The sequence below is a fragment of the Sebastes fasciatus genome, chromosome 7, assembly GCF_043250625.1.
Source record: "Sebastes fasciatus isolate fSebFas1 chromosome 7, fSebFas1.pri, whole genome shotgun sequence".
Lineage (NCBI taxonomy): Eukaryota > Metazoa > Chordata > Actinopteri > Perciformes > Sebastidae > Sebastes > Sebastes fasciatus.
Genome location: NC_133801.1, coordinates 12716999 through 12733810, shown reverse-complemented (window position 1 = coordinate 12733810; position 16812 = coordinate 12716999). Strand labels below are relative to the sequence as shown.

Below are 16812 nucleotides of genomic sequence, written 5' to 3'. Positions count from 1 at the left end.
TCAGTGTCTTCAAATGTTCTCCTTGCTTGAAAACATATTCATAATTAACAGTGTATCCTTTTATAACTTTGATGTGCTGAATATGGATGTAGTCTTTTATTTTTCAGAATCCCCCTCTGATAAACATTAATTACAGAAACAATGTATGAATCAATCTAATGAAATAGAAATGTGGCATTGTCAACACAAACTAGATTTAAACAGCTTTCTTTGTCTACCAGCCACATATGTGAGTTTTCACTGTCGTATGAAAACGTGAATATTCCCTTGTATTGTACACAGTATACAGTATGTATGAAGGTGTACAGGCATGTTTTTATTCATGCATGTTCCTCTTCAAGGTTTGGTGTATTTGTGTGGTTGTCTGTGTGTGAGTGTGTGAGTGTGTGAGTGTGTGAGTGTGTGAGCCTGAGGCAAACTGAAATGAAGCAACATTCAGCAGACACCGCCCCGGGCTAACTTAATATGGGCCTTCTTTAATACACACACACACACACACGCCTAACCGTGGCTTGATGCTGGGTTTCACATCCATTTCGTCAACTGGATGCTACCACCCACCAGCCCGCTGCCGAGTGGGAGGTAAAGTCTTTATCAGAGCCAGCCTGCACCGCTGTACGTTTGAACCGCGAGGATCTGAGGCCGCTACCTTGACAGTGCGGCGCTGAACAATATCTCTGCCATCCAAAACAATTTATTTCACACAAGCAGGTTGTGTTATGTAATTCAAGCTGCTGCCGCAGTGCACTGAGATCACCTGTGTGTGTTTGTGTACCTGTCCGAACAGGCCGACGGTATCTCCAGGCAGGTAGCTGAGAGCCACACTGCAGTCCAATGATGCCGAGAGGACGTAGAGTCTGTCGCCATGGAGACACGTCTCCAGGTGAGTCACGCGGTCAAGGTGTGGGCGGAAACTGCACAGTAGTTTCGGAGGTTTTTTGGTTATTGTGTCATCTGGCTCGAGACAATAATTCTGAGGAACAGAGGAGAGAAGCAGTGCTTTACTCAATTTGTACAAAAACATACATTCAATCTACATAACTGTAACACTGATAAGCTCTGCCCCCCTTAGTTACTGTTGCTATTCCCATTTTCTCACGGCACATAACAGTTTACAATGGCAGCGTTGGGAGATTCAAAATTCTTTATGATTTTTGAAATGATAGAAGTAGCCAAACGCAGCTGAAATAACAACTATCCCTGGCAGAATTGTATTAGCTGTAGCTAGCTAGCTAATTGACTTAAAATGGTCTTCAGTATTCTAGTTACAGTTGCTAGGCTATGTTTAGGACAATTACTGCTTTTTTTGTCTTTTAGTATCAAAAATATCAGTTTTCATTCACAATAATTTCTGTATAATATTTACAAATAAATCCTATATCAAAAAAGCAATAACAAATAGTACAACAAATAATGAAAACCAAAGTTTCTCACAACTTAGACAAATAGACTAAATAAAAAAAAGACATTAAAACCAAATAACCCAAAACCCTAACTTAGAGTCAAATAAATAAACAAATAAATAAAAGAAAACCCTAAAATTCAGCCAACACTGAATAAGAAAAAACAAAAATAAAAGCACAAATAAACCGAAATGTGTAAAACAAACCCAACAAGCAAATGAAAACAACAAAAGACCCCATATTGTGATTTTGATAAAATTTCGATAAATTGTGCAGCCCTAATAACTACAACATACTATCATGTTAGGACGAGACCTGGTACTGAACTGCGAAGTCCTGCGTCTGAGAGCACAACAATATAATGTGCAATCACGTTAGTCATCCGGCTGATTCCAAAGCATCGTTCCAAACTTGCCAAAGGACAGGATTTCTACCACAGCACTGAGCTTGTCCAACTTCTTCAACTCCGCTACATATATACATAAATCTCCATAAATTAAACTGGGAGCCAAATGAGACGCACCCATCTGAATTCATCCCCTCTTATAAACTGTGACAGAGAGTTGAGCTCTGAATATTGTGGCAATAATACCCGAGAGGGTGTTCTTTTACTGCGATTATGAGCATGACAGTGATGCAGCTACGCCTCATACCGATGGCGCGATCCAAGTCTTTGTAATCAAGAGTCAAAAAGTCAAAAGGTCTCACTGAGGTATCAGAAACTCTTCAGCCACCAAACATGTGTTCATGTGCTGAGGTAAATCTCTAAACAGCTGAAATCACTGATTTAAAGATTTAATCCTCTTCTAGTGGAGGTGATTTGCCAAAAACTGTCATAGTAAATCAGTCTTTTTACACACATTTCAGAGTCTGTTAAAAGGGGGATGCTAATTGCAAACAATGGTCCTCCCATTCATTCAAACTGCTTCTAAAATCTTAAATAAAATACCAAAGAGGATGGGGACCATCACCTCTTCCTGCTAATGTATCAGTGGAGATTTTCGAAATGATGGACTGGTCTGCTTGTACTCTAGCGAGCTACTGAGGCTTCAAAATGACAGCGCTGTCTGTCATTTTGAAGAGTGAACATGCCTGATCTAACGGAAATAAGGAGGTTCACTTTTTCCTCATTGTCTACTACAGTCTGTCTCTTGATCTCTGTCCCTCCCTCTGGCTCTGTGTTCACCAGTCTCCATCACTCTCTCGCTTCTTCTTCTACACAATCGTCATGGTGGCATTTACTTTCAGTGTGGTCCAATGCAGCTGATATATAATATATAATACATGTATGTGTGTGTGCGACAAACTCCTACCTGTATGTCCCAGGTCTTGAGTGTTCCCTCCCGATCAGCTGTGACTAAATATTTCCCACAGGGGCTGACAGTGGTAACAATAGACCCCAGGTCCCGGTTGTGAGCTGTGAACTGTCCCATCAGACGGCTGTGGACGGTGTTCCAGAGTCGGACCACACCTGAACCTCCGCAGGACACCAAGTCTGCACCACCTGTTGGAAATGTGGGAATAAAAAGGAGGTTTTGCCTGGAAAATCAGTTGGATCTGGGACATTAGAAGCTCATAGATGCCTCAGTCAGTGTGAGCAGTAGATATAAAGGCCAGGGTCCAAAGGTGTAGCTAAACAGCTACAGCAGAAGCAGCAGCTACTGCAGCAATAACACCGAGACTAAATCAAACTGGAATAAAACCCCAAGCAGCCATGGGTGTAGTTAAAATAGAGACAGAAAGAAAAGTAAAGTTCAGAGCTTGAGTCACTGCATATGAAAAGTACTTAAAAATGGGGAAACTTGAAGCACGCTCGCCACATCAAACCATCATTGATGTGTAGCTAATGTGCAGTAACTCGGCACCAAGATACACGAAGCCTCTGTGTAGTGTGTAAACACAAGCGTTCATCTGTGTATTGCCACTGTGTATTTCAACAACAAAAACAGAGCTCTATGTGCAGCATATTTGGCATTTAAGAAAGAACTCTTTCAACTCTCTGAAGTAACTTCACTGTGTTTGCATCAACTATAACTCTTCAAATCGCAGGCTCTCACATAACAACTCAAGCTACAGTATATATACAGGCATTAAATATGTTTAAATAGGCTTTGGCCTCAAAACAAAAAGGCAGAATCACTACCTTTCAGAGGGATTATGGCTATAATAAAACTGGCAACATTTATCGGGCAAGATGACATGTTAAAGGAACAGTGTGTAACATTTCAGGGGATCTATAAGTAGAAATGGAATATAATATTCATAACTATGTTTTCATTAGTGTATAATCATCTGAAACTAAGAATCGTTGTGTTTTTGTTAGCTTAGAATGAGCCCTTCATATCTATATAGGAACGCACAAACCAAACACTGGCTCTAGAGAGAGCCTTTCACATTTTTATGTTACCTGAAGGCCACAGTATTTCACTGACACCCTTGCGGTAACGTGAGCCACAGAGTGCAACACCGAGTTACCGCCAGCCGCCGTCTGACTTCCGTTGCTCCTAAAGTGGTGTTATTATGGTAAGGATGGCCTCTGAGCAAGGTGAATGGCGTTACTATTTTGCACTCTGCGGCTCACGTTAACACAGTCTTGGAAAGGGAGGAGTGAGAGGAGGGGTATTCAGTTCGTTGCAATCTGCAACCACACCACTAAATGCTGCCAAATCCTACACACTGTACCTTTAATTTGAGCTACAATGTGACTCAGGTCAAAATACAGAATTTCATAATTTTAAAGGAATTTTCTTTGTAATCACTGCTATTATTTTGGGATAGCTCCTGAGGCGATGCTGTATAACATTGTTTACTCAATCATCATGCCGTGTCCCAAGTCTTACAGAGTCTACGTTAACATATAACCCACACTCTAAGGTTGATAAGGATAAGTTTTGAATACGTCACCTGTAGCTGCAGCCACAGACGTGCGTCCCGGTATGAAGAACAATCTAGTGATGGCAAAGGAGTTTTCAGAGTCTTCATTGCCAATCACACCAAGATGGGAATCTGGGAAATGACCTAGAAAATCAGAGTTGAGCAAAGCATTGAAAGATAAAGAAGGAATAAAGAAAGAGAGACAGATCAGCAAGAAACATTTATTTTACAATTGCAAAATAAAGTGTTTGTTGAATTTTGTGATGTGAAAGTGAGACTTCTTGCCTGCTCTGTGTTCAGCATGTGGCCGCAGCTTCCTCAAAGCTTTTTCTGTGCTGTTGTTCCACACTATAATCTCTCCATCGTAGCTTCCTGCACACATCAAGAGACGAGACGAAACAAAGTGGAAGAGCTTGCGATAAAACTCGCATGTTGCTTTTTGGCATTTTTGTATCGACAAATATACTGCAAATCTGCCATGCTTTCATAAGTCATTTGAAACAGAAAGAAAAATTCACATTTTCAAACGAAATATTAACAATTAGCACAAAATGTCTGTCAACACACACCCTTTTTACGTTCCCTGTGCTGCTGAATCATGCAAGCCGGCCACTAAAATCACTTTAAAGATGATAAAGCTCAGCATCCCTCCCCGGCTTCCATCTGTTCCACCACTCAACATTCACCTCAGGAGAAAGTGCCTTTCAAATAATCTACATTATATATAAGAAAGTGTGTGTGTTTATTGTATGAGGCAGGAATCTCATCAGGTGGTTCAACAGTCGAACAGCAGGAGTTAATGAGATATGTGAGGAGTGTGTTAGCTTTGGGAGGTGTGTACGTGTGAGCAATAGGAGGTATAAAGTTTATGAGAGTGTGGGTCGCCTGCATTATTCATGCAGCCCAAGGCCAGCGTCTGTATTTCAAGGGACTTTTAGGATGCCGTGTGTGTAGGTGCGTGTATATGGCAGAGATGGAGAGAGATAAAGGGGGTGAGAGGGTGTAGATATCAGCATCATCATCTCATGTTAAGCTATGAAATGGAGCTGAATTAACATCACCTTTATTAACTATTAAAATTGCTCTAATTCAGTAATACCTGGCCATTTCTGACAACACACATACATACCACAGCCAGGCGGCAACCTCTGGTTCTTCTGGTTGCAAAAAACAAGCTGGCTACAGACAAAATGTCAAACTCGAGGCTTCAAAACGGCAGTCAACTAACCAGTGAGTGACGTCACGGTGACTATGTCCACTTCTTATAGTTAATTACCACAGCACATAGGCCTTTAAGCACAGGTATACATGTTCATTCATGGAATAAGAAATACACATAATACATAGAATATGAAAGTACGTTCAAGAACACACTAACAAACTCTCATACCTCCTTTTCATTAAAAGAAAACTCAAAAAAGGATCAAATTTAATGCAGCAGAAAAGATGAATCATCATTTTATTCAATGCATTCTTTGTCCTTGTCAAAACTTGGCGCCTACATTACCCACAATGCAACTTAATTGCCAACAGTTCAGTGTGAGATTGTTATGACAGTAGGCTAATGTAGCCTCAAGCAGAGATACGAAGCAAGCTACACAGGTCTGGTAAGCTCAAAACTACACATCCCCAGATATTTTTCATTTTCAAACTTGTAGTCTTCAGACCGAACAAACGCCGACTCAGGTGACATCACTTGAGGACGTTTATCAGACTTCACGCATCTGCTTCTGGAGCCTCAAAAGGCTTCGTACAACTTCCCCTTTAACTCACTAACTTGTCAAGAAAGACATTTGAAATACACAGCACATACTGTATAAATCAGAGCATCCTCGGCTTGAAAAAGATGTCATTGCCGTCATTCAGTGTTCCGATTTCTACGCTCGCATTTCCATTTCTAAAAACATTTCTGGCCGCCCGTCAAAGTTCAGACGAGTTGGTCTTTGGTCGCTTGGAAGGTGTTCAGCCATGGAGGATTAAGGGATCCGAGGGAAGAAGGAAGAGTGAAAACAGAGGGGGGAGGTTGTGACTGAGGGAGGTACACAGGACCCCTGTGTACATGTACCCTACTGAGTGTGTGTGTGTGTGTGTGTGTGTGTGTGTGTGTGTGTGTGTGTGTGTGTGTGTGTGTGTGTGTGTGTGTGTGTGTGTGTGTGTGTGTGTGTGTGTGTGTCTGTGTGTCTGTGTGTGTGTGTGTGTGTGTGTAGCCAAGCAGAACCTAGCAAAGACTCTGAATATGGATGAGGAGGCTTCAGTCCCACATCAGCCAAATGCTCCTGCTGCAACTTGATTTGACTTGAGACACAAACAAACATGCATGTACACACCAACACAAACACACACACACACACACACATTCACACATACTTAGTCCTTAGCATGTGTGTGTCCAACATAACTTTAAATTGACTTTTGTCACTGGTGGCCTTGATGCCACCACTGCTTTCACTTGGCACATTACTAACACATAATTTGGCAGCACGCATGCTTTGATGTGAAAACCACATTAGTCACTGCAACCCTGAAGAAATGTTCTGGCAACTGAAACTAATGCGTCATCGCTTTTAGACGCCGCCTTTGTGCCCAATGGATTTGGGGAAGAGAGAATTAACAAAAATAGTTAATGTAGAAAATAACACAGCGATACCTTTTTGCTTTACTGTGGAAACGTAAGAAAATCGGGACGTGAATGTGATTCGTTCTTTTTTTTCCACATTTGCCCAAAGGCAAGAGAAAGAGAGAGCAATGCGCAGGATATTAAAGCATAGGAGGAATTTATGATTGAATTACATCATTTTATGATTTATGATTCTGACAACAGAAAAACATCAGAAAAAAATGCAAGGTCACAGCTTTGACACCCACAAAGTCTTTATGAACAAAATACTGGTTTAATCTTTCGTCTCTCTTTAGGAAACCATCAACTCTATGCCAAAGTGCTGCTTATAATGAAAAAAATACTATTTATGAAGTGAATCATTTGTATTCATCAGAGTTACAGAAATAAATCACAGATCAAGGAGGGATTTCTCGCTGGCAAACTCCAAAACATTCAATTACAACTATTAACATACCCTCACCAAAAGGAAGTTTATTCAAGTGTGCAATTAGTGTACTTCTTTTAAACTTAAGATAAGAGAGTATACTTTCAGTTTACTTTTTATGTACTTATCAGAGATATAATTAACAAAAGTATACTTGGCTTATACTGATAAGTATACAGAAAAGGCTTGCAGGCATACAGAAAGGTATACGTAGCTTGTAGCTGTGCTTACTTTTTGATAGAGTAGCCTATTAAAGTACGTGAGGGTTTGTAAAAGGATGTTTTGATATTATTTTACTTCAATTCATCAAGAATTTTAGTTTTTAGTTTTTGGATTATCTGTTCACCATGCAAGAACAACACATTTTATTTATTTTTCTTAATCTCATCACAAATCATCAAGTTAAATAGCAAAAGGAGCAGAGGGATTCAGTGATTTGGTGTGAGCCCGAAAATGCATCCAACACCGTCACATTTCAGAGACCCGCGCAAATAAACACACCTTCAAACACACCAACATATATCATTTTATTCTCTTTTCTTCGCATATACGAACCCCCACCCCTGCAGCCTTACAACACACACACACACACGCTTGAAAGACAGAAAGTATGTCTCATTTCTCCTCTCCCCACTGAGAGAGCTCTAATAAACATAATTTAAATTGGGCATTTGGATTAAATTGGAGGTGGAGGGTATAGCGCGGGGAAGAAATGCAGCCGGCTAACTAGGGATATGAGGTAAAAAAATAAACAGATGTGAACGGGGAGTGTCAGTTAGAGACTTGGAAAAAGAGAGGAAGCAGGCAGAGAGAGCCGCCGAACACACTGACAAAGAAATTGGGGAGCGAACTTTGAAGAAGTTTCCAAGTTCACAAAGTAGCTCCTGAATCATGCTTTTGTTCCGGCTCCAGCTATTCATTTCCTTCCAAACCATTTTCTCCCTCCAGCCTGGAGAACACCCACTCTTATCTACCTCTCCACCTCCATCCCTCACTTTATCGCTCTCTATCTCTGGGGCCGACGCGTCCCAGAATGCCAGAGATGGTCTGCGGTTTACGTCTGCTTGCACAAACTGAAACTGAAATTTCAGTGCGCGAGCCAAAGTGATACAACTTCACAAACTGAAGAGCATACTGGGGCAAATTGGGTGCAGAGTGTTTTGTAGTTTGATGCTTATAGAAGTGGACCAGTGACTGGACGATAGCCAGTTCAATCCCTCAGGCAGAAACATCTAAGAATGTGTTGAGTGCTGAGGCGCCTTGCTGGTATTTTTAAGTATCCTGTCTCTGCGACCGGGTCATTTTGCTTATCTTTTGTAAGGATGTTGATTTTTTTGTCTTTTATGTGACTTGTAAGTTATTATTTTCTTTGGTTATTGGAGGCTGTCACTCTTCAGTTGTCTTGGATGTGACAGCTTGGCAAACGGGATGAAATGCCACCGGGTTGAATTCCACGACAATCATTAAAAAAAACCTGCACACAAACTTTGGAGACGAGTTCCAGAGTTTGTATGAACTCACAGAAGTGGAGTAAAAAAACAGAGTGATTGAAAGAAGAGAGAAAACTCTACGTCTGCTCTTCCATTAGCCAGAGGCGCCCAGTGGCTCTGCATTTTAATAGCGCTGGTGTGAATTTAGGACTACTACTGATTTCACATGTGAGTCATTTGCATTTCGTACCACTGAATCCATGCACTGATCAGTTGCTTCATCATTTTGATGGTAATTCTGGATAATTTTCTGCAGTGTATGATTTTATCTTCTTCTTTTTTAACACTATTAAACAAGGAATACCCTCAGTGAGGTAATAAATACAGACATAAAAACACCCACCCCTGCTGATCCAAACTACTACTTGTGCAGAGAAACAAAAAAAACAATGACAAGACAAAAACAGAAGGAAAAAAAATGTGTTGGTCTGAATAATTGTCCCTCCAAGCTCTCTGTGGGTAGTTACCGTTATAATACCTCTCTCACACACAGAGAGAGACTAAAATTAGAAAATACAGGACTAGGAATAAATGAAATGAGAAGTGTTCGCAACTTTTTTTACTGGAAATATATCTTGTTAGCGCTGAGCAGAGTGCTGTATGTGCGTGTATCATATATACTGCTTGACCTTTCCAGTTCACCTGCCTTTAATGCAGCTCTAATTAAGAATTTAATTAGGACGGAACTTGCCAATTAATGGGCTCTGACATGTAAAGGTTTTGGCCTGTGGTGAAGGCAAATGTCAGCTCAGAATAGAGAAAAGGGAAACTGTTGTTCCTCTGAGGAATAACATACTGATTTACGAAATAAACCACCAAAACAGCCTCTAAAATACGGTATCTTTCAGCAGTGTTGCTAACAAAGGACAACAGGGACTTCAAAGGTTCCTGTAAAAAACAGACAGGGAGTTTCTAATTAGATCATTTTCAATTCCCTTATACCTGTTTTTTTACTTATATTGTCTAATTTGACAATATCTATAATGTGAATATTGACATTTAACAAAAAATGCTAAAATTCACAGCTGTACAGACACACATACAAGCACAGTTTTGATTGTGAATTCTGATACATATTAAGTCTCTTTCTGCCCACAAATGCACAAGAGCACACCACCACAGAGATATTTCCAGCAGAGAGCGATGTGTGGAGCTTGAGTCTTTTGATAACACTACTTACTTTAATCAGCAGATAACCACTCCCAGTTATTTTTCATTTCACTGGAGTTTTTTTTTTTTCATTTTCATTTCTTCGCCTTTGTTTTTCTTTCCCTTTCTCTCTTTCCTCTGCATGAGCCCTCACTCTTCATTTAAGTCATGAAAGTGTCATTTACAACATACAGAAATATAGGAGCACATATGTATACTCAATATTCACCATGTGTACACACAAACACACGCACACACACACACACACACACACACACACACACACACAAACATATACACACCTGTGACCAGAGTCTGTGGAGGCAGGAACGCGGCACAGAGCACATCGCTGCGATGCTGAACGCCTCCCTTCCACTCCGACGGCTCAACGAACGACTGCGAGAAGCAGTGTAGACGGAAAACTGTTAACATCCTGCAGAAACATAGAGAGTGAAGAAAGTGTAAAAGTGTGTTACATACACAACTTCATAGACTTTCATTACTGTTGATGTATAACCTGGTTCATCCACACACACACTCACAGTACATTTTGGTAATCATGAACAGGTGATCTGTGTTAATCTTATACATTATTAAAGTATTATCCGTACTAATAGTAGTAATAGTAGAAACACCAGTATCAGTAGCTGTAATAGTAATAGTGATGGCAGTGGCAATAGTAGCAGTAATAGTAATATTAGTAGAATATAACTGTAATAGTAGTATTGGTGGCAGCAGTAATGGAAGATGTACCAGTAGCAATGGTGGCAGCGACAGTTGTAGTGATAGGAGGAGTAATTGTAGTAGTACCAGTAGTAGTAGGAGTAATGGTAATAGTAATAGTAGCGGTAGCAGTTGTAGTAGTAGTAATAGTAGTATCAGTGATAGTAGTAGCTGTAGCAGCAAAGTAATAGTAGTAATAGTAGTAATAGTAGTAGCTGTAGTACCAGTAACAGCAGGAGTAATAGTAATAGCAGTGGCAGTAATAGTAGTAGCTGCAGCAGGAGCAGCAACAGTCATAGTAGTAAGAGTAGTAGAAGTAATAGTAGTAGCTGTAGTACCAGTAGCAGTAGGAGTTACAGTAGTAATAATAGCAGTTGCAGTAATAGTAGTCATAATAGTAGTAGCAGTAGCAGTTCAGGTAATAGCATTAGCAGTGATAGTAGCAATAGTAATAGTAGTGGTGGTACAGTAGCAGAGGCAGTGCTAATAATAGCAGTAACAGTAGTAGTAGTAGTAGTAGTAGGAGTAGTAGTACAATGGGCACATAATGAGATTAAACATTTAAATCTGGACTAAGAATTTTCACATTTTCAAGCATGTCTAAATCAAACAGATTAATACTAGTAGAGATTGTATGTGACTTTAATACATTTTATTTTGTCATGTTTCATTGGTATAACGTGTAAGGATAGTCCAATATGAATCATATTTTCCCTGCAACAGATTCAAACTTTGCGTTACACATGCAGTACATCAGGACAGTGTTTGTGATGAACATGGAAGCTGTCTCTTCACACCACATTGCCACAGCAGACACCATGCATATAAAACAGGTGTTTTAGCACACCTAATTTTGTAGGTGTGCTAAAAGAATTTTACATCTTTAATATTTTGTTATATGTCGGCACTTTTTGAATTTTTATTGTTGTGCAGGTAGTGTCCATGAAATGACAAAAATGATGCACTATTGTTTCAAACTGAGGAATAGGTGTATCAGTGGGTTGTGGATATTTCAACCTGCATGAGATGGAAGGTGATGGGACTTTGAACTGGATGCCATGCGACACAGCACTGTATGGATTAAAGTGTGGTCGAGGTGGATGTGAAGAAACAGGAAGTGATATGAGTGATGGAGGTGAATAACGGCAGTATTTTCTTTTACTGCTGCTGATCTGTCGTCTATGTTCTCTTTACCGCTGTGACACCCCAGAGAGCATCACTGAGTGTGTGTGTGTGTGTGTGTGTGTGTGTGTGTGTGTGTGTGTGTGTGTGTGTGTGTGTGTGTGTGTGTGTGTGGAGAAGAGAGAGAAACGGAGAGAGAGGAAGAGGGAGTCGTATAACTTGATGATAGCACACTGCTGAGTTCAGCTCGCTGGGTGTGAAATGATGATGATGAAGATGAAGAGCAGATGTGATGTGGGTATAAAAAGAAACACTCACACACACACACACACACACAAATATGAGGTAGCGATACTCGTTAGAGTCCAGATGTCTGGTTGGCTCTGAGTCGTTGGCAGGCAGAGGTAGCAGGAGAGGACAGAAACACACACACACACGCACAGAGTGTTTCTCACATACACACAGTTGCAAACATACACAGTCTATGAGAGTGCATCAAAAGTCATGATACTCACCTATAGGTCTTAGATTTGCACACATTTTTAGATTTTCAGTATTGCACATTTTGTGTTGTGTTCAATATTTAAATGAATGAAACAGAAGACGCATACTGTAATTAAGCAAAATATAATAATCACACTTAAATCCACAGTACCTGTCCCAGCCCATCACCAGTATACTCCTCTTCAGCAGCAGCACCTGTGAGATCCCTACAGCCCGACCCAGGCCTGCGTTCATTCTGTGGAGGCAGCGGCCGTTGAAGTCCCACACCTGCAGCACAAATAACACTCAAAGCACGATCACGACTACTACTAAATGTCTTTAAAGGGTAACTTCAGTATTTTTCAACCATTTTCCCATGATTTTGTGTCTAACTAACTAATAGGGACGACAATTCCTGAAATTGGTCCAGTATTGATGGAGAGCGCTGCAATCAGGAGCCGCTCACGGGTTGCAATGTAATCCTATCGGTGCCAGCTGGCACCATCATTTACCTCCACTAAAAGTGCTTGTTTTTATCACTGACAGGCTCTGATTGTTATCATAAGTGTCTGACATTATGGAAAGAGTCTCGCTCAAGGAGAAGACGCGTTCTGAAATCTGGCGGGGTGACGTGTTGTCAGATGACAACAGTGGAATAGTGGAATACATCCATCATGGTGGAAACGAGTTTGTTGTGTTGGAGTAAAGAAAGCGTAGCTTAGTGTTATCTGAAAGATTTGCGATGTCATGGCTGAATATTTAGATGATTTCGACAATGTGGATGAGGTCTTTGAATTCGATGGCCGCCCGTATTTATTTGAGCCAGGGTATACGGATAATCACATATCAGAACAAGACTTCTCCTTGAGCGGGACTTGGACACAATAACAAACAGACCGGATCAAGTGAAAGGTAAGAAACATGTTTAATTTCTCTGTAGAGTCCTTTCCATAATGTTGTCAGACACAAATAATAACAATCTGAGCCTGTCAGTGATGAAAACAATCACTTTTAGTGAACGTAACGTTACACTGACGCTGCTCACTTGACCTCGCAGCTTGTTTTGCAGCTGCCACTTACAGAGCTCTCCCTCAATACTGGACCAATTTCAGAAAATGTTCTCCCCATTAGTCATTTAGACACAAAAACATGAGAAAATAGGGTCTAAAAGTTACCCTTTAATTTCAAAGCACGCCTAAATGCAAACAGAGAACATCAGTCAACATGTCACCCTCAGCACAACGTTATGATAATAGACATATTGTACATGTCACTCCCTTTTTCAACCCCTAACAGTCCCGATATTTTCTTGTCTGGAAAAGAAAGAGGTAGCAGGAATAGTAACCGTTGTATTCACTTTTGAAAGAAGTCCAACTGCTTATTTTTTCAGAAGATGTTTTGAAATTAGAATATTTTTTGGCCGCCCACGTGAGAACACAAACTATCAAGCCGCTATCCTACTGTTCTCCATCCATCAAACATGACAGCTCAGGTTATATGTCACACTGCCTGTCCAATTTTGCACAATGACGCAGTTCGTATCTGTGTTGTGACATTTAGCATAAAAAACGCTGATTGGCCCAATGGGAACGCTATAATTAAAAAGGTCAAAATTCCAATTCTGAATGGCCCTAACTGCTGCACCACGGGTTCAGTGTTGATGAAAATTGGAGAGATGATGCATCTTGTTGCTAATTGGCCAGAGGGGTGCCTGCTCCTCCTGGAGGAGGATGACTTGTGTAGTTGTTTCACATGACACTGTGAGTGTTTACCCGACGCTGCTTGCACATGGCTACATCCTCACAAGGGCTCATGGGGTCAGAGAGCTGATGTGGTTGATTATTATTGATTATAATATGCATAATTGTTTTACTCATCTGTTGAGAACAATTGCACTGAGCTTGGAGTCATGATGCATTGCTTGAATGTGGAGTGCAAAGACATTAACAGAACACTTTGAAATACCAAGCAAATTTGAAACTCAAAGAAAAACTAGAATAACCGCCTCGCGGTTGTATGCCTCCGCCAACCAGTCTGTCCAAAATGTCATCACTTCATCATGTTATCCTGTTAGACATTTGTGTGAAATTGTCATAATTAGCATATGAATTAAAACACCAAATTCAACCCTTGAGTCCAAGTGGATGTTTGTGCCGTATGTGATGAAATTCCCTACAGGCGTTCCGGAGATATCATCAGAATGGGACGGACATAAGGTCACAACGACCTTTGACCACCAAAATCTAATCAGTTTATCTTTGAGTCCAAGTGGGCGTTTGTGCCAAATTTGAAGAAATTCGCTTGAGGCATTACTGAGTAATCACAAGAATGGGACGGATGTGAGGTCACAGTGGCCTTGACCTTTGACCTCCAAAATCAAATCACTTCATCCTTGAGTCCAAGTGGGCGTTTGTGCAAAATTCGAAGAAATTGCGCCAGCACGGAGGCATAATAAATAAGAGACGATTCTGCCCAGAGAAGACACACATGCTTGCATGTGCACACACATAATTAGAGAAGGTACAGACAGAGAAGCATATGATTTTTTTTCTGAAACGCAGAAATGTGAACAAACACTCATTATGCATGGTGTCAACATGCATAACCAAAACACACGCCATCTCAGTATGCAAAAGCATACAAGAGTATGCATATCAATATGTGGCTGATGTTATGCCACTTCTGTTTGAGAGGCATGTGCTGACATCTTGGTAGTATGTCTCTGTTGATTATATGTACACATGCCAGCCCTCACAAACAGAATGTCACTCATTTTCCACTGACTCATACCATTTACTAATGTCACTCCAGTACAGCCGACTGACACATATGCAAATGTAATGCAAATATTCAGATTTTACAACACATACTGCTGTAAATGTAGTCTTGGTTTTTCTCAATGCTGTGATGGGAGCAAGTTACCAAAGGTCTACAGTGCCCACTCCTGGCGGATATAGTAGCCCTTACTGAAGAGTCATGCCAATGTTGGAATTTATTGTAAACCTATATAGTAAATAATATACAATATGCAATACATCCCTTTGTAAAACAAATCACCACATTGACATTATATTGACGAATGCCACAAAAGTGCCATCTTGGACGCCCCTATGGTGGATAACATGGGAGAAAGTGCCCTCTAGGGTGCCCTTCCAGTGGATAAAACATGATGCAGTGCCATATGCTGCCCGACATGCTAGAAAACTCACGCTGGTACCCCTCCACATGCAGCTGGTGCCCTTTTTATTTTTTTCGCCCCTGCCCCTCAGACAGCCTGAGTCCGGGTGTATACATGTCAGACCTGCTGACACCCACACAGTGGTAAATTACAACAAGTCAATGAAGTGTTCATTTTTTTAGTAGTTCCAAATGTGAAATAATAATAACAGTCAGCCACTTCACCTTCCTCTTCACGTCTTGTCGTAGAAATCTATTCCCTGCCGTTTTTACAATTCAGAGAGTTTGCATCTTTATGAGGAGGACTGACCTGCGGCTATACGGTTCACAGCTGAACGAGTGTGTGTGTGTGTGTGTGTGTGTGTGTGTGTGTCCACCTACTTTGACCTCGCCGTCAGCGCCTGCAGTAAACAGCCGGGTCTGCGTACCATCCAGGGCCATGGCGGAGATCTCGGCGTTGCCATGGCAACGGTGGAACTGCTTGACCTTTTGGCCCGTGTGAGCCAGCCAGCAGATCACAGAGGAGGCAGAGTCACCGCTGACTACCTACAGAGAGAGAGAGAGAGAGAGATAGACAGAGAGACAGAGAGAGAGAGAGAGAGAGAGAGAGAGGGTATCAATCATCAAAAAGAGTCTGATCCTTTCTCTGCTGTGAGAGAGGCAGGTTCCACTGATGTATTCTTTAATGACTCTCGCAAAGCCAAACAATTCTCCACGCTTCGTTACACTTTATTTTAGGTTAAGCCTTCACTGAGGAAAATATGCGACTAATGCTGCTGTCAAGTGGGAATAAAAGCAGGAAAAAAGATCAAGAGTGAATGCACTTTTTAAAATGAGAGACGTTCATATTGGATACATTAGCTATTTATTTTTTGTGTGTGGTGATCGTATACTGTGTGGGTAACAATGTCAGCTGTGTAAGCTGGAGTGGGGTAAAGGGAACAAAACATACAATCAATCATAATAATGACACATACGTTTAAAAAAAAAGTAGAAAGCATTACTCCTCTGTGAAACCTCTGCTCCTCTGTTAACCAAAATGTTATCAAAACGTGCTAAATTTCAGTCCAACAATATCATGACAGCATTACCAGACGTTTAATGCATATTTCATGATCAGTGTTAGGCAGTAAGGTGTTACTCAGTAACGCGTTACTGTAATACTATAAAGTAACTTATTACACTTAATAAGTATAAAGTAACTTATTACACTTCCTGGGATACTTGCCCAACACTGTTCATGATATACAAACACAACCAATACTTTCATTACTACTTTTGCATTTAATTGTTTGAAGAAATTATTGTAGAATTGACGAAACAATCAACACAAGGTCCATTTAGTAA

At 40.7% G+C, this 16812-nt stretch overlaps 1 protein-coding gene across 4 annotated transcripts in view; it reads right to left on the bottom strand.

Annotated features, from left to right (window-relative positions):
* Nucleotides 1–16812, bottom strand: part of LOC141771423 (cilia- and flagella-associated protein 337-like) — a 66002-nt gene that overhangs the window by 36262 nt on the left and 12928 nt on the right. For 3 of the 4 annotated variants that reach the window (XM_074641690.1, XM_074641691.1, XM_074641692.1), the window contains 7 exons: nucleotides 15847–16011; nucleotides 12461–12576; nucleotides 10263–10393; nucleotides 4563–4649; nucleotides 4308–4421; nucleotides 2717–2907; nucleotides 758–973 (listed from right to left, as the gene is read on the bottom strand). In XM_074641690.1, the coding sequence (XP_074497791.1) occupies nucleotides 758–973; nucleotides 2717–2907; nucleotides 4308–4421; nucleotides 4563–4649; nucleotides 10263–10393; nucleotides 12461–12576; nucleotides 15847–16011 (1020 nt within the window). The remainder of the gene's footprint in view (nucleotides 1–757; nucleotides 974–2716; nucleotides 2908–4307; nucleotides 4422–4562; nucleotides 4650–10262; nucleotides 10394–12460; nucleotides 12577–15846; nucleotides 16012–16812) is intronic. The other variant, XM_074641693.1, reaches the window with a different exon arrangement.